This window comes from Gymnoscopelus microlampas (assembly GCF_963454915.1).
Source record: "Gymnoscopelus microlampas genome assembly, chromosome: 22".
Taxonomy (NCBI): Eukaryota; Metazoa; Chordata; class Actinopteri; order Myctophiformes; family Myctophidae; genus Gymnoscopelus; species Gymnoscopelus microlampas.
The window spans coordinates 37,956,041-37,981,781 of record NC_139959.1 but is presented as its reverse complement, the minus strand read 5'-3'; the positions used below and the strand labels follow the sequence as shown (position 1 = coordinate 37,981,781).

Here is a 25,741-nt window from a genome sequence, read left to right as displayed (position 1 = left end):
AAAGACAGTTTTGCAAATGATTCATGAAAGATAAACTTGTATCTTTGCCAGATCTCACTCCAAGTGGCTTAGGGAGCCTGCGCTCTCCTCGTTCTCAGCTCCTCCAAAAGTAAATTAGCATTTGGGATGCAAACGATTTCTAAGTCACGGCACGCTGGAGGACGGAGTGAGGAGGAGGCAGAAATTAAGGTATTGGAATTTAGTTAATGCGTGAGGCTGAGAGAAGTGTCCCTATGTCGCCTGGCTCACTGGATAGTCCGACTGGTCCCAAGTGGACCTCCACGCTGGCTCCCGAGATAGGCACTCCCGAGATAGGCTCTCCTGAGATAGCATAGGTAGTGAGGACAGTCCCCAGTGGTGGTGGTTGTAAGACCTCCACATGTTGCAAGACTGTGTCATATACATATGTATGTATGCTGGCCCCAAATGCACCTACTGGCGGGTCTGGCTGTCTCCTATGCCCAAGATAGGCGCTTGTGAGTGGGCATAGGCGTTCGTGAGGAGGGTCACCCCCCCCCAATAGTGGTGGTTGTAAGACCTCCACGTGATGGTGCATGACTGTGTGTCATGCAGACAAGGGTGTATGTCGGACTGGCTCACAGGAGAGTCGGTGGTGGCTGACCATTAATATTCCCAGGGGCCCCCAGTGACTTATCATTATGGCTCAGAGCGTCCTCTCCCCTCTCCAGAACAGCTCCAGAACAAAAACTTGGTGTTTGCCGAAAGCAATGCTTGTTTGTTGGATAGCAGCAGAGACACAGCCCCTTATGGGCATGGAGGTCGGTAAGATTGGGATTCTATGGGGAGACTGGAGCCCAGGGCGTCATGGGCTGTCCCCTATACGTATCTTCTTGCTGTTAAAATTATCCAGAAAAAAAGATCAAGGTTCAAGCTTGCCAGCAGTACCAATCACAAAATAAAGACATTAAAACCTCACACAACTACTAGTCTCAGGAATAAGGAGATGTTTTTGACAAGCACATCTGCACCTTATCCACGCCACACTCCTCCCCTAGACACCCAGACACTAGATTCATGTTGTGATAGCTCTGTACTGACTTGCACACCCTCTTAGGCCCATAAGGGGCCATTTCTCTCCACTGTATCCCCACTGAGGAGTCCATCTTCCCCATAGACCAGACAAGTGGCCGTTGATTTTGAGTGTAGCGTTGTGAGCTTGTACATCGGCTATTTTCACAATGTTTGCCTCTTTCTTACCTAATATTTGAGATAATATTGAGTCCTAAGAGTAGTTAAATTGTAACTTTAGAAATGTGCAGATACCCTGTATTCACTTATACTGTATGTTGGATTGTTTACTGTTGAGTGAGAAAACAATGTTGCACATCAACCATCTGGGGACCCCCAAAATCATTTGGGGGACCCCCAGTTTGGGAACCAGACACCTTTACAAACAAATTGGTGAAGACATTTCTTGATAAGGAATTTCTTCAAGATTTGTGTAATATTCCCAGTCTATCATATTGGCAGCCATGTTTTTTACAAATGTCACAGTACCACCCAGTAATAATTAATTTATTCCTTATTGGTATCAAAATAAATCTTTGAATGTGAATTACATGTGTTGTATTACATGATGAATTCACCAATCCTGGGCATGTAGAAAAGGGAGAAATGTCAAATGACATTGTTAAATATGCTTACAACCAATTGCTTTAATATATAATTGTACTTGGCTATAATTTATATATGCTAATTGGATTCTTAGATCACCAAAACATGGGGTTATGCACCAAAATTACTTGTGTAGGGCAAATAATGAAGGAGTAATGGTCTTTTAAGGAACTGGTGGTGGCCATCTTGGAAATTTGACATTTTTAATGATCAGACTTTGGTAAACTGTTGATATGTTATTAAGTACACCTGATACTACAATAAACCATTGAGAATCCTTTTGTTCTACTTATTTTTGGGTCAAACCATATTTGCACCCGCCTATAATGTTTTATTTCCAGAGAAGGGGTATGTCTAAAGAAGTCTAATTTGCAATAAAACTGTACTAGATCTCTCCACACAACCACTGGTTATTGTTTGATAGCATCTTAGGCTATGCAGTAACAGCTTATTTGACATAAATGTATGTTTTTCTAAATGAGGGAAAGTAGAGGAGTCCTCACTACAAAAGTACAATTTCTGCCTAAACTAAAGGTATGTTTAAAGGACTATATTTCAGTATTTCTTTATGTAAATTACATTCTGACTTTTTGGTGATGTAGGGTAGACACCTGGTTCCTACCTCAGCAAAGTTGATGAAGATAAGAGTGAACATTCTCAAGTTATAGCATATTTGGTCACCTTTGCCCTATTCGGATTTGCCTTTTTCAGAGATTGGGGTAGTTCTAAAGAATAGCCAAAAAAACTAATTTTTCCCCAAAATAAAATTTCACAACAATCCATTTCATTAATGGGAGACCCTAAAGATAAGAAAAAACATGGTTGTGTTTTGTTCTAACTCGGGTAGAGGTATCTCAAAAACTAAGGGCTTTTTTGAGGACTTGCTACAGGACTAGTTGGAAATATGTCCTTGCTGGTTTTCACATGATTTCACTCTTGACACTTTCAAAAACACATTTCACAGGTATTTTTCTCATGTTGCGATGTTTTGAATAATAGGTGAGGTCAGTGTGATTAAAATAATTTATTTTTGTTAATATAACGTACAAAAAGCCCATACCAAACATCGCATTTATCCTGCTTATAAATACTGTAGTTATTTTCTATTTTATTCTATTTTTTTTTCTATTTTTTTATCATTCTATCTGTGCCAAATCATGTTCATTGTTTTCTTTACAATAAATCCCCTTCACTTTATTAAATTGTTCTGGGAAAAGGTCTAATGCTCATGTTCATTGTAATGATGAATTATTTCGACCAAGCTACATTATAGCTCTGTGACTTGGTTTAACACTACAGGAGTGGACTTTAGATGTTCTGTCTTATGCTGTATGAGGTGTAATATATTTATCTACCTCTGTAATAAGAGAACTTTGCTCTTAGCCCTGACCATAAATGAAATGCTCCTCCACCATATAGCAATATCTGATCATATTTCAGAAGAGTAGGTTAATAAAACAGTATATTCATAGGATGAATGGGGACAGGACTTTTCATTGGAAATGAAAGGAGCAAAGACATGGTTATTGTAGGAGAGAGGACAATATTCCCTCTCTATTGTTATTCATCCATCCATCCATCCATCCATCCGTCTTCAACCGCTTATCCAGGGCAACATTAGCTACTTCATCTTGGGGGATTGTGAGGCGTTCCATGCAAGGACAGAATGGAGATATAATCCCCCCATCTGGTCCTTGGTCTGCCCCGTGGCCCGGAGATCAGGTGTAATAATATTTGTCTACCTGTGTAATGAGAACTTTGCTAATTTGCTTATAAAAACATCACTGTAGTAAGTGACTTATCACTGCTGGGGTTTCTCTGACACTCAGGTACACAGTCAGGTGTGTCAGGTGAGAGAGAGTCTCTCTCTCTCTCTCTCTCTCTCTCTCTCTCTCTCTCTCTCTCTCTCTGCAGTTGGGATGACTGATTGTATGTGCATCAAGGTCACAGAGTCCGATCTGTGTGAATCCAGGCCAGGTGTGACTGCTTAGATCAGCCATCAACCACCCTACATACCCTCAAGCCTAAAGCGAGGCTGTGGATTCTGATTCTCTCCAGCCTCACATTGTCGTTGGGGGATGTACGAAATTCGCCACTCCCCCGCCCCCCTAAAAACACGAAGAAGAAACACAGAAACACAATTTGTCATTTCTCAGCTGTTATAAACACAGATTGAATTAAATACAAATATGCAGTACAAGCTAATCAATATGACAACATTCTGAAAAGGTAAATTATTTGTTATTTTACTCTGACTGAGTACATGACAGGTATCATATAATCACATAATGTTTAACTCTCATGTCTTTACAGCTCTGAGGAACTATAGACTTTGACATCACAACTCCTACTCTTATTGTTTACATGTTATTCCAGTTCCTCTGTCTATCTTTAACTTTTTTTTTCTGCATGGAAGGTAGTTATTTCTTTTGTAAAAAAAAAAGAGAAGAAAAATGAATATATGATAATCATAATACAATGTAAAACTTATTTGATAAACCATAACTACAATGATGTGTTATTGTATCAAACGTTAATGACTGACTACTCAATATAATTAATTAAACGTAATCTCCACCTCCCATATAATAATTAACCCATTTACAAGGTAAGAGAACTGGAAAATGCATCTTATCACTGTTGATCTGAGCTCTGGCATGCCATTCATTGCAAGCTGTAATATATAGGTTTTCAGGACATTAAGCGGAATATAAACGGTTTAATCTTCTCGTTTAAGGATATTCTCTATCATGACACAAATGGTGGGACAATTACACTTCATGAAAACTTGAGAAGAAAACGTGACAACGGAACATTGGTGTTTTCTACAGCCCTGTTCGGAGTCTCACTGATCACCGAGTTGAAGTTGGATGTGAACTGGTGAGTCTTGTCATTTAAACATACTTTACGAACCAAAGGAAAATGGCAGAGAAAACTTTCCTCGAGCGTTACCTGAACTGCTATGTGTGTTCAGAGACTTTCAGAGACCCGGTATCTCTAAGCTGTCATCACAGCTTCTGTTCCAACTGCTTGAAAACATTCTGGGAACAAACTAAACGCAAGAACTGTCCCATTTGTAAAACTAAAGAATCAAAAGTCCCACGAATTGACTTGAGACTGAAGGAACTAGCTGACAGTTATGTTGAGAGACAGAATACTGAGTCATCTGGAGAGGAAGTCAAGGTGTTGTGTGGTAAACATCACGAGGAGCCTAAACTGTTCTGTGAGCAAGAACAGAGAGCTGTGTGTCATACCTGTGACTTTCCTCACCACAGTGGTCACAAGCTGCTTCCCATACGACAAGCAGTCAATAACCTGAAGAGCCAACTGAAGCCTGACCTCAAGTCTCTGCAGGACAAGAGGAATAAATACGAAAAGGTTGAACAGACATACGGCGAAGTTGTTCAACACAACAAGAAGCAGGTGATGACCACAGAGAAGCAGATCAGAACAGAGTTCGAAAAGATCCACCAGTTCCTGAGAGAGGAAGAGAAGGGCAGACTGAAAGCTCTGAGGGAGGAAGAGGAGCAAAAGGGGAAGATTGTCAGCAGAGAGATGAAGATCATTCACGAGCAGATCTCCTCTCTCTCAGACAGCATCTGTGCTGTCGAACAAGAGCTTCAGAAACCCAGTGTGTCATTTCTCTGCAGTTACGAACGCGTTCAGACCAGTGCCAGAGTCCAGTGTAGGATATCAGAACCACAGCTGCTCTCAGGAGTGCTCATAGACGTGGCCAAACACCTGGAAAACCTGACCTTCAGAGTCTGGGGGAAGATGAAGGAGCGGGTCAAGTTCACTCCTGTCCTTCTGGACCCAAACACAGCGAACCGCGCTCTCTGTCTGTCCGAAGACCTGACCAGCGTGAGACGTACAGACACGAAGAAGCCGCTTCCTGACAACTCAGAGAGGTTCACTAAGTATGCCACCGTTCTGGGTTCAGAGGGTTTCCGTTCAGGAAAACACAGCTGGGAGGTGGAAGTTGGAGACCATCCTAAATGGACTTTAGGGTTGGCTAAAGAGTCCATCAACAGGAAGGATGAGGCACCTATCTCCCCATCACATGGATACTGGTGTTTATTGATCAGGAATTGGATGTACAGTAACGGGCATGGACAAACTATGACATTGAAGAGGAATCCTCACAGGATCAGAGTCCAGTTGGACTATGACATGGGGGAGGTGTCCTTCTACGACCCTGAAGACATGACTCACATCTACACTCATAAAGACACTTTCACTGAGAAACTCTACCCTTATTTCTCTATTGGAAAAGTTGACGATGCTGAAACCATTGATATCAAAGTCTGCCAAGTAGAGACATCTCTCTCTGTGAAGGTATAGTGAGGTGTGTGTGTGTGTGTGTGTGTGTGTGTGTGTGTGTGTGTGTGTGTGTGCGTGTGTGTGCGTGTGCGTGCGTGCGTGCGTGCCTTATAACACCTAGCGTCCCTGTTCTCGTAGCCTTTAGCGAAAATAGCCGTTTTTCAAGCCCACACCGCGTCTGCACGTTGTAAGCTTGTAGATCGGCTATTTTCGGTGAAGAGATTTGGTGCAGACTAGAGGGACAAAAGGAGGACGACATATAGACCCCTGGGAGACTCCAGTCAAGTATAAGAATACAGGGAAGTAATACAACACCCAGATCAGAGGAACAACACTATCATTAGTGCAACAGTAATATTCTTTCTTTTTTTCCCAGGAGAGCAGCAGCAGCTCATTAGTGTTGTATATTATAGTAAGATGATACAGTACTTTATCAAAGTGTTCATTCGTCATCAGTGTCAGTCGTCTATGAATTATCCTCATATCCACTCTGCTCACTGTTTACCAGCAGCAAACACCTGGACTGGATTCTCACACTGACTGGACTGACTGACTGACTGCTGACTGTGAGGTTCAATTCATGAAGGTCTCACAGGCAATTTTATTACCTGTGTAGGCCTTATAAAGAGAAGAATGCATTCGCCATCTGTTTTGAATAAGGGATGTCATCATGTTTTGCAAATAATTAAGTTTACCTAGACTAAAGGTAAAACCATTTCCTAATTCCATTTAAGGATGTGTTTTCCCTATAATTTATAATTATAAGTTATGGGCCATGACGGAGGCGCGCCGACTCAGCAGACCTTAAGGCTGAGGAGACGCGCCCTCGCGCCTCCAGGCGCGAGTGCCCGCGTCGACCAGCCGCTGGGCTGCTAGTCGACTCAGCGCCGTCCGAGTTATGTACCGATAGGGACAGAATCGTAAATATTATTGGTGCGGACTGCGTTTGCTCCACAGACTGCGTTTATCCCAACTACCACTCAAAGTGGCTCCTGGCCAACTGCCTGGATGAGGCAGACTTATTTTCTAAAGCTTTGTGCTTTCTATTAGACTGTGCAGGGCAGAGGCGTCTAATCTCTGAGTCAGGGTGACCGCATACACTGACTGGACTGACTGACTGACTGACTGACTGACTGACTGATTTATTGTGTCATAAACTGGATTGGAGTTTGGATTTTCTTGCATTCACCATCATAATTTACCCTTTTCCTTTGAGAAACCTGAACTAAAAAAAAGCAAAGCAAAAACATTTTTATTCTATATTGACTTTAGGACTGTGTTCATTGTTTTGTGAATATATTTAAATATGTGAATGTGGTGTTTTTGTAAAAATGTAAATAGGATATGAGAATATTTTGGTTCAGATTGTTTGTATGGTGTTGTGTGCATTTTAACGTGCACATTCTTTTGTGGGGATGGATTTAAACATTTAAAATAGAAAACTACAAACAAAACAAATCTGACAAAACTGACCAACTAACCAAATAAAAATAAATTAAAGGGAACAGTTCAATGTGTTCAACCTTTCAAAAAAGAAAAGAAAAGAAAAGACGATCTACAACGGGTCATGGTGTGTCACAATGTGAACTTTTTGTTTAGTCACCATTTACTGCTGGACAACTACTGATATTCTTTGATTTGTCTTATGCTTTATATACATATTATATCAACTACTGCATACTTTGATTTGTCTTATGTTTTATATACATATTATATCAACTACTAATACACTTTGATTTGTCTTTTATGGTTTATATACATTTTAATATGTACAATATGCTAGCTGAAGATAATCAATCACGCAGTCAAAAGTTCCGTTTGTAATATTTTTTTACCTACTTATCTAAAAGGTATTAAGTGATATTTTTGGGTAAGAAAAACAAAGGTTTTTGTTAAAAGGACAATATATTCTGTAATCATTGCTATAGACTATAGAGTGTATGCTCAGTAACAGGGGTCTCCCTCTGCAGCTATTTAATGAACAAAAAATATATTTTCACGTGGGTTGCAAATGTTCTGCCAATCAGGAGAGAGTGTACCCATTGTTCAGCTTATAGTGTTACAGTTACAGTTTTGTCTGCTCATTTCTTTGAGTCATGACTCATATGAATTCACTTGTTTATCCTGTGTGAGTTATTTCTCCTGGTTGGATACAATTGGTAGGCCTATGTATGTATCTCCTGACCTGAAAATTTGTTTTTTGTTTGCCAAAGAGCTGGAGAGATATGGAGACTCCTGTTACTGAACAAACACCCTAGCAATGAGTACTATGAGAATATAGAGCTATTTAACACTTATTTGAACAAACAAGAAATGTCACTTACCCTATAATGTTTGTTGAATGTTGATATAGGCCTAGAGCATGGTTCTGACTATTTCAAGACCGGATACATTTTAGACACATAGGTACATTCCTCTGAATCTATGATTGTTGCCACGTTATGACGTTTTGGACAAATTAACCTGCTGTTTTAAGTCACTTTCGTGATAGCCTACAAACTGTTTGCTTCAACCATTAATTAATAATTCATGGATTAACTTTAATAAAACTCCTGATATCAACAGAATTGCTATGTTGTGTATTATTCAAGATACATTTCAGTTGGGAATTAAGAAAAAGTAACCTAGGAAGCAACATTATTGTCACTTGGAAATGTATACTTACAAACCATTATTATAATGATGTCATCTTTTTTATTCAGCATTTTTGGAAGCAGATTGCTGTTAATCACAGTTTAATGGTGATTATAAAAAGTGATAGGCCTATCTTAGTGTGGCCCTCTATACTAGTCATGAGTCATGACTGCGTGAAACCCATAGGTGGAACCATGTAGCCATGTAAAACGGTGGCAACGATGACCAGTGGTAGAACTTAAGTACTTATAACTGCTCCTAAACTGTCTTTTACTGAGGCAGAGTAAACCACGCTCCACTGGTGTTCACAAGGGCTTTTTATTTTCACCCAAGGTAGACAACGTGAAAAACTGTGAATGAAATGACATAAAACAAATAATATTTTTTAACCACAAAGAATTATAAACATGAATTATGAATGTCCTTGTTGACAGCCAAGCTGTCGTATTTTTAAATGTCCATGAAATGTCCACATAACAAATGAAATGTCCATTTTTAGTTGCATAAACACACACAACAAAACAAAACAACAATAACAATCATTTTACAGACCAACAAAATAAACTAGTGACATAGGCTACCGTGTGCACCTTCTGCCCAGATATATTCAGGAGTGTTTAGTACTTTTTATCGTTTTGTATATTTTCTTCTTGACATAGAGAGAGCTCCTCACAGATCTTAGTTCACACAGGTGACCCCAATGCTGCTGTGATTGGTGTCAAGTGATATCTGCTACAGCAGGCCACAATGCAGAGAACAGTAGAAGGCACTATATCACCATACACATACAATACAGTCTATAACCCAAAATAATAAACAATATTCACTTTTCATATTTTCAGAAAAATTATAATAAAATATCAAATACCACAAAATTCAAAAACTCTCGAACAGCTACTGTAATCAAGAACAATTATGAGGTATTTCGTACTATTACTTTTGAGTATTTCCAATTTCCAATACTTTTACTTCTACTCCATTACATCTCGGATCCAAATATTGTACTTTTACGTTTTACCCTTATTTTTAACTCTATGGTTTTACCCCACTACATTTTATGAATCTCTTTGGCAACGATGACCCGCAGCTCCGTCTAGATTGACTACATTACCCAGCGTTCCTAGCGAGGTGTTTGTAGTGCAAAGCGAACAAGCAGGAAGCTCCGCGAGAGGAAGAAGCCCGTTTCCTGTAAATGTGTCAAATTGACCAAAATGTTGCGTAACAGCACATCCGCTTTAACAAGTGGTCCGTTCTTTCTTCCAAATTAAAAGTAAGAACATAAAAAACTATATTCGGGACTAAGACAGATCTATCTAGTATCTACAAAGTCATTTTGTGTTGTCATTGTGTCAATATATGCTGTGAGTGTGAACTGTGCATTTTGAATAATTCTGCTCTGAATAAATGCTTTTGAAATATATCATACTATGAATATGTCTCAGATTTATCCCTTTCTCTAGCTGATTGATTGATTGATGTACTCTATTTAGTAAGACACGAGAACAACAGTACATGGAAGTACAAATTCACAATACAAGGTCTGCTAAACTGGAAGACTATAAGCACTGAGCTTGTTTAAGATGAGATCCCCATGCACACAAATCATGATGACATATAAGAGACAGAAGAGTGAAACATATGTACAAGAAAAGAAAGAAAAGGGGGGGGGGGGGGGGGGGGTAGGTTAAGACTTAGACAGGGGCCATTTTTGAATTGCAGCCTCCTGAAGGTGTATCTTTAGGGCAGTTTTGAAAGTGACGTAGGGTTTTACACTCCTTTACTCCTTTTGGTAGTAGGGCATTACACATTTTGATGAATAGCATGAGAACGAGTTCATACCCTTGTGCCAAATCTGGATTGAAAGATCAGCTCTGGTATGATGGCTCTATCTGGTATGATATGTTATTAGCTCTGGTATGATATGGCCATCGATCGGATTAAAATGATTTTTATTGAACAATACGGGTACTTAGACCAGAACGTTTCAACTGGTTACATCCATGGCCGTGGGGTCAGCACCTTATATTTGAAATTTGAACGTTTATGTAGATGTACGGGTTGTAAATGGAGAAAAAGTCAAATCCAGGTACAACAAAAAATATGACAGTGTGACAGTCATGTGTTTCAGGGCTACCGTTTCTCATAATAAAAAGCACGACTTTTACTCTGAAAAACCAAGGACTAAACGTTAGCTGGTGTTTTCTTGCTGACTTGACGCGGATATGTCGGGGGAAAGAAAACTGACAATAAACAGTAGCAGCAGCAGCACAACATATCATATGCCGCCGACAACAAAGTAAAGAGAATCAATCCCCGTGTTTAAAGTTGACTAATAGGTCTCATATCATCCTCAAATGGTACAGTTATACCTAAAGGAGAAACGTTTAGCACCTTCAGTCTGCATCAACTGACAGCTGTCTGTAGTCGGGTAGAAATGGAACACATCCGAACGCCAAAGGTAAGCAGGGTTTAAAGCTAATTAAACATCGGCCTGTGTATGGTCATTGGTCACATATTGTTTACAACAGTGCTTCTCAAATATGTTTATGTTCTGGACTGGACCCCCCAAATTAATACGTGTATTTATTTGACCACAGACCCACCCAGGTCTGAACATATGTTGTGCCAGCCAGGGACCCACCCCCCCTCCCCCCCACAACATTTGATGTTATTAAACATTATCAAAAACATTTTCCAAATTTGTTCCAAATGTGTTTCAAGATCTTTTTTTGTTGTTGCAAATAGCAGATCTACAAGCTCAAGCTCTGCTATTTTCGAACACCTATAAGGCCTATTTATAAGTGGTTATTAAATTGAGTTTGATGCTAGCCTATATAATATGAACTAATTTAGCTGGGGACCCCTGGTACCTCCTAAAGAACCAGTGGTTTACATTGATCACCTATTATCATAATAATAATAATAATAATAATTAATAATGGATTTTATTTATAATGCACTTTACATTTGTGAAAATGCTTCAATAGGCAATTGCATAAAACAATAATCATCACAGTGACACCATTAAAACATCTAAGAAACTTAAACAAAACATTTAAAGGACAACTTTAGTTTTTTACAACCAAGGTTTATATTTTAGATTGTAATTAAAGTAAATAAAAGATGAGTGTTAAATTCTTTTAAATGTACTGCTTTCTATAGTTTTAGCAATTTTCGTGATCTTTTTTTACAGTGGGCGGGGGCATTCTGTCCGGTGGCTAAATATGTCTTTTTTTTACACAATAACCCAGCGTTTCCTTTATTATTATTTACAGTAGCTCTTCTAGCCCCCAATAACTCACATCTGGCCATCAAAGACCACAGGACCTTTTTTATTGTGTAAAAAAGGCATATTTAGCCACCGGACAGAATGCCCCCGCCCACTGTAAAAAATATCGCAAAAATTGCTAAAACTATAGAAAGCAGTAAATGAAAAAAAAAATACACTCATCTTTCATTTACTTTAATTACAAGCTAAAATATAAACCTTGGTTGTAAAAAACTAAAGTTGTCCTTTAAGACATGAGGGCATAAAGCCTAGAGGTAGAACCAGTGTAGCTAAAAAAAAGAAAGAAAAGCTTATCAGTGGTGTAAACGTGTGTGTGTGTGTGTGTGTGTGTGTGTGTGTGTGTGTGTGTGTGTGTGTGTGTGTGTGTGTGTGTGTGTGTGTGTGTGTGTGTGTGTGTGTGTGTGTGTGTGTGTGTGTGTGTGTGTGTGTGTGTGTGTGTGTGTGGTACAGTACAGTACAGTACAGGCTGGTGACAGCAGGTGTGGTGGCTGTGTGTGAGCAGCATGGGAGGTGTCAAGACGTGATTTGCATTCATGTGATCTGTTTTTTCTTTTTTTCTCCCTGCAGAAAGCTTGTTTTACTTCATTCCTCCTCATAAGTAGGACTGTCACTTTATCATGACATTGAGGTTGACGATACATTGTCACTCAAACTGTGACACCAATTTGATGATTTATCTTTTGCCTGTTAGACTTTGTAAACAACAATGGCACAGGGCTGATTGATATGACAATTAACTTCAATATACCAAAATAATTATTACCAAAACAGGCCATACTATATTTGGAAAAATATAAATGAAAATAATTGCAGATCTACATGGTCACAATGCGACACGTTGTGATCATGTGCAGTAGATTGGCTATGTTTGAACATTTTATGATTCATTTTCAACAGAATAACTTAATAAAGTAATTATGATTATCTCAAATCATTGCGATTATGTAATAATTGTGACAGGCCTACTTGTAAATGTTTCTGTTTTCTCGTCCCATAATAAATTGATTTGAGTGAGTTATTGGCGTCACGGCATGTTGATGTTGATGTGATCTGATGGATCCATCCGAGTAATATTATTAACAGACCACGGGACGCCACACAAACCGTGACTGTATATACTGAACTGTATACTAGGGCTTATCTGGACAAGTTGTTTTCTCTTTCAGACTTAATTCTGTATAGGTCTCTGAAGTTCACATGTTGTACGGCTAAGCCTTTGTGTGTGTGTGTGTGTGTGTGTGTGTGTGTGTGTGTGTGTGTGTGTGTGTGTGTGTGTGTGTGTGTGTGTGTGTGTGTGTGTGTGTGTGTGTGCGTGTGTGTGTGTGTGTGTGTGTGTTTAAACTGAGGGGAGGCCTTCTTTGATGCTTAAAGAAGTAGTGTGGCCCGATTCATCAGCTACAGAATTACCCTACAGCAGTGGTTTTCAACCTTTTTCATGCCAAGGACCCCTAAATTGATATACATTTGGCCGCGGACCCCCATCTGAAAATGTTTTGTGCCAGGGTCCCCCCAGAAGCAAAGATATTAAAGTTAAAAATGTTTGCTTTAAAAAATATATATATATATTCAAAGATATGCACACATTTTCAAGATTAAAAAAAAATCGCAGATCTACAAGCTCATAACGCGGCACTCGGTGCCACGCTATGAGCTTGTATATCTGCTATTTTGTAGTAGCCAAAGCTAAGTGGTAAAAATGATTGTGACACTATGTTAACTCATTTTGCTGGGGACCCCCTAGGTACCCCGCCAAGGACCACTGGTGGTCCCCGGACCACTGGTTGAGAACCCCTGCTCTACAGTAACGTGCAGTAACGTTACTGTATTATTGCCTGGGAAAATGGGGGTACACCTTGGGTGGCTGAGATTTGTGGGGACGCGGGGGTATACATCCTACCTGGGTGTGGCTGAGGTGTCTGACCCGTGGATGTGTCTTTGTGGTTGGGCTCTTCAAAGAACATTTTGCCAACAATGCCACCCACAAATGGCAGTAACGTATCTGTAAGGTAGAGTTCTGGTTCACAGGCTATTTAACATCCTGGCACATCGGCAAGAATGTTTGACAAACAAGTTCCGTTTAAGCCATTTATTTCCGTTGCACACACACATGAGTTATTGTTGAGCAAGGAGGTGATGGGGCTTCACGGTTATGTTTTTTTATTCAGTGACGCATAACCATTGGCTGAGACTCCAGGACAATAGGGCTCTCATGTGTAGTCTTGCTCCTGCTGCTGCTAAACTGAACTGAAAGGCAGTTTATATAGTGGCAGGCCATTGATTGAGGAGTGAGTGAGAGCAGGTGAGAGGGGTGGAGCCAAGCCATGGTAATAGGCCAGGGGAGGGTTGCTGTCTAAGATGACTCTTTTCTACAGTATCTTAAAGGTGTAGTGAAATGAAAAATATGTTTTTCACACTTTTAGAGCATATCCGTGGTCATCATATGGGTATACCTAACAATAGATGCAAAAAAAAAAAGAAAAAAAAACATTTTTGTGTATTTTTACATCTAAAGTCCCTAAAAAGCCAATCTTAATTACTTCCTGTAAACGAAAACGTGCTGCGTGATGACATAATACAGCCTTCACGAATATAAATGAATCTTGATTACATGCACCTGTTTGATTCCCATAGCTGCACGTTCTTCAAACACAGCTGATTTTAATTACAGAGATACTCCGTTTTGAATCTCATTGAAGATGAGTGTATTACTCATTTTAAACTTCATCTGCACACTAAAATATGTATCTGAAAACATTACAGGTTAGAAATAAGCCAGGTAGTAGCAAACGTGCTTCACTGGCCGTCTCTCTCTCACTTGTAAACAAACACTAGCCGTGTGCCAGCACGGCTGAAGTGATTGAGATCCAACGTCCCATAGCCTGAAGGGATGGGACCTTCTGATTGGTTTAGAGTCGTTGAGCCGACGTTTCGGGCTGAACCTTCAAAATAAAATGACCGAAAATGTCACTTCAGTGCGTCTTTAACTTCAACCAAAATAGTCTCTCACCGTATGCATGCTTCAGCACACAAACGCGTTTCTTCCTCAGCGTCAGTAACATGTCTCACACACGTTGTGTCTCCACGTACACCCTCAATTCTGTTTCTTGCCCAGAAAAATCTCCATGATCCACTTAGTTGATCGTAATTTTTTGCAAGAAGCAAAATGTACACAAATATGTGTACACTGTATACTAGTAACTACTATACCATGTACACGTGGGAACAGCTTGGAGGATGCTCTCAATGCTCTGACAGGGGAGACGGTTGTGATGTGTTATTGTGATAGTTCTGCCCTCCCTTGGGTTAGAGAGGAACAGTGAATGGCATAGTGGATCTGTTGAGTTGCTGTGAGTGACGCCTAGCTTTACCTTCCAGCCAGGTATCATCATCTTTGTTTCGTTTCAGGAGCCACACAATGGCCATAACATGGATCTTACCTCTACCTTTTGTTAAGGTCTCTCAAGTTCTCTTTCTCACTCTCTGTCTCTGTCTCTCTCTCCGTCTCTCTCTCTAGGGTTGTCACGATTATGACATTTTACTTGATGATTAATCGGTCATACAAATAATTGCAATTACCGTGTGGCTTTTAAGCCTTGTAAACAAAAGTTGCAGGGGGCCAGATATGACAAAAACTTGAATACACAAAGAAATGACTGACAATGACTGATACCAATAATCAAAATCAATAATGTACGAAAAATCAATATTGCCTCGCATTATGGCTAAAATACGGCATATTTAATATTTTATACTCACAATCTGTTGCATAATAGTGGAAATAGCCGATCTACAAGCTCACGATGCGACACGTTGTGAGCTCGTAGATCTGCTATTTCTGAAAATATTTCACTTTTCAACATGGGTGAATGATTATGACGATCATGCCAAAAATAACTGTGATTATCTCAAATAATTGCGATTAGGTGATAATGTAATAATTGTGACAGGCCTCTCTCTCTCTCTCTCTGTGTCCCCATCTCACTCTCTCTCTGTCCCCATCTCACTCTCCCCGTCTCTTTCAGTGTGACTCATGCCAGTCACTTCCTGTAGTGTGTTGTGTTCTTGCCAGCTCTTTCTTTACAGCAGAGACTGTTGCTGGTTTGTCGCTGAGAGACAGATAGGACTGAGCATTTCATCATATCAGCCAGTGAGAGGGAAGTGTAGCGACACTAAGACAGTGGAGGATTGATCACTGGTCATTGAATTACATTCATTAAATCTATCATTGTATATAAACATTTCTGAAAAGGCACGCGCCCCACCCATCTGACCACTTAACTTAGTGTTAACCCATTAAGACCTGGAACGCATCTGTGTCACTTTAGATTCTTTGGCTATTCAAAAATATATTTTTGAAAAATCGTGAAAAAATATTTTAGGATTTAGATTTTTTTAAAGAATCGCCTCAGGTCTTAATTTAAGTAATACGTGGTTAGATGGGTGGGCCGCAAACGCACTTTCAAGATTTTCAATTTGGCCCTGATCTTGCTCAGCAAAATGAACGTAGGCTGCATATTATTATAAGTGTTTATTTTGTGTGAAGTTGACCACAACACAGTGTTTTCTGACCACAGCAATGTCTGAATACCATGATGATAGTGAATGTTAGCATCACACAGATGCAGCATCATTTTATATATATATATATATTATTATTTTTTGTGATTAATATTTTATTTAATTGTTTACACTTTTGTTTTTTGAGTGGTGCCAACCACTCACAAGGACTGACTTCTGTTTGTCCGGATGAGCACGGCCTCAACAGCTGCAGCTGATTGCAACACAAAGATGCAACCAGTTACACTAATTAAACACAAACAGGAGTGAAGGCACCACTCACTTCACACTGGGTGTGATTTTTACAATACAACAGCCCGAAGGGCTGACACTGAACGACACAAAATAACAACTAACCAAAGGTACCGACACAACACCACAATCAATACAATAAACAAAGGAGAGTGAGAAAAAAAAGAAATAAAAAGAATAAATAAAAGGGAGGGACAGATTACAGATATGTAGGTAATAGTGTAAACAAGTTGAACACTGAACACATGGAGTGAACTCCAAAGGTTGTACAACTGCGTGTTGTAGCCAATGACCCATAACTTTCCCCCTATGTAAAGACTACTAACTGAGTCAATATTTTCCTGTGTGTGTGTGTGCGTGTGTGTGCACAAGACCAGGGTTTTTCTTGTCTCAGAATGGGCCTTTGGGAATGGGAAGGTGACTAGCAAGATCTGTCCGCTATCTATGCATGTGATGCATTTTCGTGTTATTTGCGCGTACGTACGTGTGTGGGTGTGTGGTGGGGGGAAACAGGATGATTTTATTTTTCACATTCTCTATGTTCTGTACATTTCTGAAGAAGTTACATATTCAAAGGCATTGAAACATGTTGTCTCACTGTCAGAGCAGCTGTGTGTGGGCATGGGCATTATGTCATGTCATGTGTGCATGTGTGTGGTCACTGACTGTATGGTGGCAGATGAGAGAAGTCCAGGTGGCATCAGAGACGGGGGCAGAATCTAGAGATGTTCCCACACCAACGTGTCACGTTGTGAGCTTGTAGATATGGGCTATTTTCTGGTTATTTGTTATTTTAAGATGAAAGAGTATTTGAAGTGGTCAAACGAGCAATGAAATAGATTAAAGACGGTTTATTAGTTAGTGTTTAATTTCGTAAAAGCAAAGGTTAAAGCCTCAATCTGCAATATCTTCAACTGGTTGTCTTCATGAGAACAGCAGGAACAGAAATATCTGCTCTTAAAACAGAGCTCTTTCACAAATGGCAGATTAAAACTTGGCCTGACAAAAACTACATTTTGTATTAATGTATTATTTTTCTTCCATCCACCTGTCTTGTCTTGCAGGTAGAGCAGGTGCGTCTGTTGGACCGCTTCAGCAACAAGTGGACCAGTGGAACGCTGTACCTGACCGCCACACACCTCATCTTCGTAGAGAGCAGCTCAACCGCCGGCTCTCAGGAGATATGGGTGAGTGAGCGAGTACTACTGTCAGCCTCTCTATAGGTTTCATGGACGTGTTTTTCATGCTTTCCTCCGAACCAATTATCATTATTATATTTTTAGCGGTGCCAACCGCTCTAAGCTTGACTTTGTCCGTATGTCCGTCCGTCCGTCCGTCCGTCCGTCCGTCCGCGTGTCCGGATGAGCACGGGATTTTAAACAGCTATAACTCCAGTTTGCATCATGCCACCAAGGCCAAATTTGGTATGTGGACTTAGACCACCAATAGGGACGAGCATGCATTGCTGAAGTTATCAAAGAGGGGTCCAGGGACCCCCAGCGCCCGTATGAGCACGGGATTTTAAACAGCTATAACTCCAGTTTGCAGCATGCCACCAAGTCCACATTTGGTATGTGGACTTAGACCACCAATAGGGACCAGCATGAATTGCTGAAGCCCCGCCCCCTCTGTCTTCCCATTGGCTGGCCTTCAAACAGCCATAACTCAAGTTCGCAGCATGCTACGGAGTACAAATTTTGTACATGGACTCAAACCACCAATAGGGACAAACTGTAATTACTTAAGCCCCGCCCCCTCTGTCTGCCCATTGGCTGGGCTGTAAACAGCCATCATTCCAGTTTGCAGCATGCTACCAAGTAACAATTTGGTACGTGGACTCAGACCACCAATAGGGACGAACTGAAATGAGTTAAGCCCCGCCCCAAAGGCACCGCTTCCTTCACACAGGGTGTGATTTTTTCTTTTCAATTTAGAGTAGCCAATTATTTTTAGCCCCTTTTCTCCCCAATTTAGTTGTTATGCCAATGAATTCCTCCCCACACACATTCTGTGTGTTGTCACTGCTGTTATACACTACTAGCTCACCTGCCAGTGAGGAGCCCCCACCGGCAGGACATAGAGCCTTCGTCCTACTGGAGGCTCTTCGCCGATCTGGCACATCGGACAGATCGGCGGTTGTGGACAAAGCCTATCCGACAGACTCGCCGGCGGCGGGCATGACACTCCCTCAAGTCGCCGCGAACGACGTGTTTGCCGAGTTTGAAGTCGGACAGTCGGACGGTTCTCGATATAAAGATTTTTGGGGGGCTTTTTCTGCCTTTATTGAAAGGAAAGTAGGCTGACAGGAAATTGGGGGAGAGATGGGGGGAGACACACAACAAAGATCGTCGGGATCGGGAGTCGAACGCGGGACACAATACGCTGGATTACCAGCATATGTGGTATGCGCCTGGACCGCTAGCTAGTCCAGTGGGCGCCCGACGTACAGAGATTTTTTGTACGATGTTTGAATGTGAAGCTGAAAAAGCCTTTTTGTGATGATTGAAGGCTGCAGATTCAATCTTTGTTTTTCAAAAACCTTCAAAAGGGTCAAAAAGCTGGAAATGTTTTAAATAAAAATTGTCCATTTAAGTTGTTTGGACTAATAGTAGGCCTAACAAATCAGGCAATAAAAATTCTGGATCTGCTCCCGGAATCACACTTACTGTACAACAGGCGTAATCCCTACTGGAAACAGATATGGTATCTGTATCGGTCGATTTGACCGTGCTATCAATCGGTAATTGGATATCGGCCAAATTGTCAATATTGTGCATCCCTAATTAGAGTGTGGTACGCACCCTAACCATTGGGCTATCAGCTCGCACCGTCGGTGTCTGTCTTGTCTGTCCTGTCTGGGAATAGGGCGAGGGGCCCTATTTTCACCAGTGCATTACCCAATATCCCTAAACTACTTTGCCATTTATTACTATTTTTAAAAACATTTTCAAAGAGTTCAAATAGCCGATCTACAAGCTCACAACGTGTCGATATAGATCGGCTAGTTTAACTATTTGAAAATGTTTTTAATAAGAGTAAAAAATGGCAAAGAAGTTTAGGGGTAATGGGGTAAGGCAAGGCACCGGCGAGAATAGGGTCCTAAGTGTTTTCAGCACTGTGGGAACTGGGTCAACAACACATTGCATCCAGTGGCTGTACCTGTTGCTACGGTAACCTGACCCAGGTTTAATGCAGCCATGGCAACCTGTTGGCATGGAGGATGTACAGGCTAAAGAAATGCCAACAGGTAGCACAGTGATGCTCAACCTTTTTAGACCGTGACCCCCCCCCCCCAAATAAATCATATTTGAATTGGGCACCCCTCCACTGGAAAATGGGGACCCCCCACTGGTGACCCCCCCCCCACTGGGAACTGGGAACCCCCACCCTGACAAGCACTTGGAATGTTGGAGTTGAGGCATTACATTTTGTTTAACTCGGTTCCACAGTTAAATATACTGTAGTGACAATAGCCGATCTACAAGCTCACAACGCCTCGCAAAAAGAAAAAAAAAATATATATATTATTTGACAATTTGGCCAATGTTTGACCAGTTTTTATAGTACAGTTTGTTGATTACTTTGGGTGCAGTAATAGTCTAATTTCATTTAATTTATTGTCTTTTGTGTGTGTTAAAAAGGTGTTAACATTCCTTAAATTGTCAATTCACTGTCATCACTTTCAACCCACATGAGAAGCCCTGAGAGTTAGAGCCCTGCAAGGATCCATTTGGCCCCTGGTGCTCCCCGGTGCTTGAGAAGTCGTGGCCTAGCATAAAAGTGTCTTTCAAATGTGCCCATGATGCTGGACTGATGATCTCAGCTTCACCCAGCTTATAGCTGCTCAGATTATTCTCAGGTTATGATAAACGCTCAGTGGGGGCAGCTGTTAGGGTTTAGGTGACATTCTAATGCATACATGGGCAACTGGCGGCCCGGGGGCCACATGCGGCCCCCACCTTCACTTAATGCGGCCCGCAGGTTAATATTCGGAATACTGATATATTATTGATTTCAGCTACTCTATTAGTCTATATTAGTACTGTAGCTTAATGACAAGTATTAAAATTCTATTGTCTTTTTAATGTCCAATGTATTTGTATTTAAGTTCAAAAAATTAAAATAAGTATAACTACAATAAATGCATTTGAAATTGAAACAAGCTGAAAACGCGTCGCATGACACGTTTTCAGCTTGTAGATCAACTATTTTTGCTACTTTTGTGTGACATAGAATGGCGAAATGACGAAAAAGAGTTAAAATACAGCGATAAGAGTTTTCTGTACAGCATATGCAATGTGGCCCTCTGGAGTGAGTGTGGAAATATAGTGGCCCTCTCCAACATCAAAGTTTTATCACCCCTGATCTAATGCGTGTTCTAAACTAGGGTTAACGTGATTGTGAAGCCATATTGAGCTCATTTAGCTGTAGGACTCCCTGGAACCACTTCAAGTACCCCCGGGGGGTCTCCGGACCCCACTGTGGTTCCCATTCTGCTCTTGTTTTTCCAAGTACCACCATTGTTTCTTTTCATACCGAGTGAAAACACCTTCAGTGTTTCATTCAGTAAAGGAGCTCTGTGAAGGTTTCTAGTTGTTTGTGTGGAATATAAGCTAGCCTGTGTTGAAACACTACTGACAGCCTGGCCTCTGCCTTCACCTTCCTTCCTTCCTATTTAATGTGCTGAGCAAAGAGAATGAAGGCTGGCTCCTGTCATGTGTTGTTCTAGGAGGCCTGTTTAGTGTGCAGGCTCTGCAGTGGGACCTATGGCGTCGCTCGTGTTTGTGCGTGAGCGTGTGCGTGCTCGTGCAGGAGGAGACCATTCAGAATTAAGTCTATAAGTGTCTCAGCACGTTGGTTCTGGCTCGTAAAATATCGAATAAAGCCTGTGACTCAACAGCTGGTGAGATCAGCATTTTAAGTGGGCGTTTTGAAAGGGCCATGGTAGCGCACGTGTGTGTGTGTGCGCGTGCACGTGGGCGCGTGTGTGTGTCAGGATGTTCTGCTAATCATTACTCATGCTGATGAATGTGCATGTTTATGATGTTTCTCCCGGGGTTGGACTTCTTGCTGAACCCACTATAGACGTGAATATGCTCATGTGATGCATTCATTGTCCTCCTTACCTGCTGTTCCCTCAATATCACCACTGTATAATAATGTGGACCAGATTGTCGAGTCTTTCTGGAACTTTCCTTGAAATGTTTGCCCTTGAAATGTTTTCTTTTCCACTCTTTTGTATTTATTTTTTTATTTTGCTAATTTAGAGTATAGTCATAGTTATTTGTCTCCCCAATGTAGTCGTCATGCCAGTTAAAGGGATATTTCACTTTCAAAAAAACTTTTGGTCATTTTATGGTCTACTCAGGCTTTTGAGAGCCCCCCAGTTTTTAAGTTTCTTGATTCATTATTTAGATATTTGATATTCATTTTATCAGACACGCCCCCTTCCTATACAAACCCATTATAACTTCAAACTCAATTTTTAACATGTTAGATTCATCAAAAACATCCGTCCTTGTTTCTGGTGACTCACCCTGCCCTCCTAATACGCAAGGGGGCCGTGTTTTTTCAATTACTTTTTTCATTTATTTTTAATATTTATTTTTGGAAAATGAAAAAAATTAAATACAATAAAAAGATTAAATAAAATAAATGAAAAAAATATTCGAAAAAACACGCCCCCCTCACGTATTAGTTCAAGTTCAAGTTCAAGTTCAATTATTTATTTGCCATTTCAAAACAAGTTTGATAGGAAATTGTCTTGGTGCTTCCTCTCACATACAAGACAACACAATAAACAACAGCACAAAGACAAGAACAAAAAGAGACACAAGAAACAGAACCAAACCAGGACCAAGCTGCAGCTTTGGCTCATGTATACAGTACAGACAGTAGAAGAAACTGCTTAGTGCAATTATGTGGCAATTTTTAAAGTGCATAATTAAAGTGCATACCGTCTAGTTTGTGTTTGTAGTGCAAGAGTGTCGTTAAGGTGCCTGACTGCTTGGAGGTATGTGCTGTCTCTAAAACGGGAGGTTCTACTCCCAATGCTGCCATATCTCCTACCTGATGGGAGGAGATTGAAAAGGTAATGGGCTGGATGGGAATGGTCGGCTATGATTTTTTTAGCCCTCTTCACCAATCTAGTGGGATAGAGTGATGACAGCGATGGAAGGCTCGAACCAATTATCCTAGCTGCCTGACGTGTAACCCTCTCCAACCGTGTCTTGTCCTGTGCGGTTGTATTGCCGTACCAGACAAGCATGGAAAAGGTGAGCACGCTCTCAATGACTGACCTATAGAAATGTATCATAGCTATTTTACTGACCTTGAACTTTCTAAGCTGCCGCAAGAAGTAGAGACGCTGGTGGGATTTACTGACCTTAAGGCTGGTGTTGAGTTCCCATGATAGGGATTCGTGGATGGTAGTTCCGAGGAACCGGAACGAGGAGACCCTCTCAACCTCTACTCCATTTATGGAGAGAGGAGGAAGGAAGGTTTTATTCTTTCTCCTATAGTCAACAACCAACTCTTTGGTTTTTGAGATGTTAAGTATGAGATAATGGTTCTCACACCACCTCACCAGGTCATCTATCTCATTGCGATAGCCAGATTCATCACTGTTTGTGATTAGGCCTACCACAGAGGTGTCATCTGCAAATTTAAACAACAGGACAGAATTAGTGTGTGATTGACAAAAATATGTGTAGACAGAATATAGAAAAGGAGAAAGAACACAGCCCTGGGGGGCACCTGTGTTCAAAACCTTGGATTGTGAGATTAATTTGCCGACTTTGACAGCTTGTTTTCTGTCACTTAAAAAGTCATAAATCCATTTGCAAATGGATTGTTTAACACCCAGTTCCTGTAGGGTTTGGATCAACTTAACAGGAACGATGGTGTTAAACGCAGAACTGTAGTCGACAAATAAGATACGTGCATATACAGGCACAACCCTGGTTTCCAGATGTTGAAGGATAGAGTGCAAACACAAGGACACTGCATCGTCAACACTTCTATTTGCCCTATAGGCAAACTGATGGGAATCAAGTGAGATGCTGGACATTAATCTACACACCAGCCGCTCAAAAACCTTCATAATGACCGATGTTAAGGCAACAGGCCTATAATCATTAAGACAGGTGATGTTGTTATTCTTCTTTGGGACTGGGATGATCACTGCAGACTTAAAACAAGCAGGCACGATAGAGTGTAGCAAGGACTGGTTAAAGATGGAAGTGAGGACTGGTGCCAGCTGGTCGGCACAGTGTTTAAGGGTGGCAGGCGACACGCCGTCAGGCCCTGCTGCCTTTCTGGTGGAGGGCAGGGTGAATCACCAGAAACAAGGACGGGTGTTTTTGATTAATCTAACAGGGTTGGATTGAGTTTGAAGTTATAATGGGTTTGTATAGGAAGGGGGCGTGTCTGATAAAATGATTATCACTATCTAAATACTAAATCAAGCGACTTAAAAACTGTCTGGGGGGCTCACAAAAGCCTGAGTAGACGATAAAATGACCCAAAGTTTTTTTGAAAGTGAAATATCCCTTTAATTAACCCATTAAGACATGGGACGCATCTGTGTCACTTTTTGTTTTGAGCTAAAAAGCATTATTTTACACTTTGGCTATTCAAAAATAGCAGATCTACAAGCTCATAGCGCGGCACCGAGTGCTGCGCTACGAGCTTGTAGATCTGCTATTTTTGAAAAATCGAGAAAATGTGTGCAAATTAATATATTTATATTCTTTTAAAGCGAACATTTGTAACTCAAATCCTTGCTTCTGAGGGTCTCTGGAACAAAATAGTTTGAGATGGGGGTCCGTGGCCAAATGCATATCATTTTGGGAGTCCTTGACATGAAAAAGATTGAGCACCACTGATATAGACATAGGTTTTTCAGAAAACTGTTGGAATTTAAAAGACATTTCTAGAATCGGCTTCAGGTCTTAATAGGTTAATCCCCACATACATTTCTCTGTGTTGTCGCTGCTGTTGTATCCTACTGGCTCACATGCCAGTGAGGAGCCCCTACCGAGAGGACGTAGAGAGCCTCCATCCTACTCCTCCCGCCCAACACTCCTAGGTGTACTGTACTTGCAGTGATAAATATCACCCTCCCCGCCCGGCTTCCCTGCCCTGAACACAGGCCAATTATGTTCGTATAGACGCTTGACAAAGCCAGATTCACTGCGGTCGATTCATTTCGGGCACTTTACCACTGCGCCACCCGAGCACCCTGTTATCTTATTACTACAAGCTTCGCAACGTGATACGTGAACTTGTAGATTGGCTATTTTTCACTTTTATTTTGGTCATCGATTCAACATCGTAAACAATATAGAAACTGAGCTAAAAACTCTGCTAATTTTGCAAATATTTGAGAAATATCGAAAATGTTTGGAAAATTATGAATAATTTTGATTTTGTTTTTACATAAATCATCTCCTCTGGGGATCCCTGACATAAAACATTTTCAGGTGGGGGTCCGCCGCCAATTACACATCAATTTGGGGGGTCCTTGACATGAAAACGTTTGAAAACCACTGGATTAACGGACCACTGTTTTCCACCCCTGTGCTCACTCTCTCTGGTAGATCTTGCACCACCACATAGCGTCTGTGGAGAAGCAGTCCCTGACCACCACGGGCTGTCCGCTGCTCATCCAGTGTCGTAACTTCAGGGTGGTCCACTTTGTGGTGCAAAGAGAGAGGGACTGCCATGACATCTACAGCTCCCTGCTACGCCTGCTACGGCCTGGTACGTACACGTGTGTGTGTGTGTGTGTGTGTGTGTGTGTGTGTGTGTGTGTGTGTGTGTGTGTGTGTGTGTGTGTGTGTGTGTGTGGTTATTATTTAATTATTTTGATTGATTTAAGTTTTTATTGACAAAACGTGTACATACATGACCATTTAATTGTACATATATCCCTCATAAGGTGGGGGGGGGCGGACCCACACAAAGCTGGAGAGCTTATTTCCATAGTGGTCCTTTGAGTGTAAATGTATACATGTAAACTGAATGCCATGTTTTGTGGGGGATAGTATTTTG

At 41.0% G+C, this 25,741-nt stretch overlaps 2 protein-coding genes across 3 annotated transcripts in view; both read left to right on the top strand.

The window, feature by feature from the left end:
• Positions 1–4,557: 4,557 nt before the first annotated feature.
• Positions 4,558–5,976, top strand: LOC311038617 (zinc-binding protein A33-like; the record flags this gene model as incomplete). Its single annotated transcript, XM_084048189.1, has 1 exon — positions 4,558–5,976. One exon carries the CDS (start codon positions 4,558–4,560, stop codon positions 5,974–5,976), a length of 1,419 nt encoding a protein of 472 aa, XP_083904315.1.
• A 4,834-nt stretch (positions 5,977–10,810) lies between these two features.
• mtmr6 (myotubularin related protein 6) overlaps positions 10,811–25,741 on the top strand; it is a 703,086-nt gene continuing 688,155 nt past the window's right edge. For both annotated transcript variants that reach the window (XR_014600128.1, XM_084048793.1), the window contains exons 1-3: positions 10,811–11,047; positions 17,752–17,874; positions 25,288–25,450. Coding sequence is in view for 1 of the 2 variants with exons in the window: in XM_084048793.1 (XP_083904919.1) it covers positions 11,024–11,047; positions 17,752–17,874; positions 25,288–25,450 (310 nt within the window). In the remaining variant the exon portion in view is untranslated. The remainder of the gene's footprint in view (positions 11,048–17,751; positions 17,875–25,287; positions 25,451–25,741) is intronic.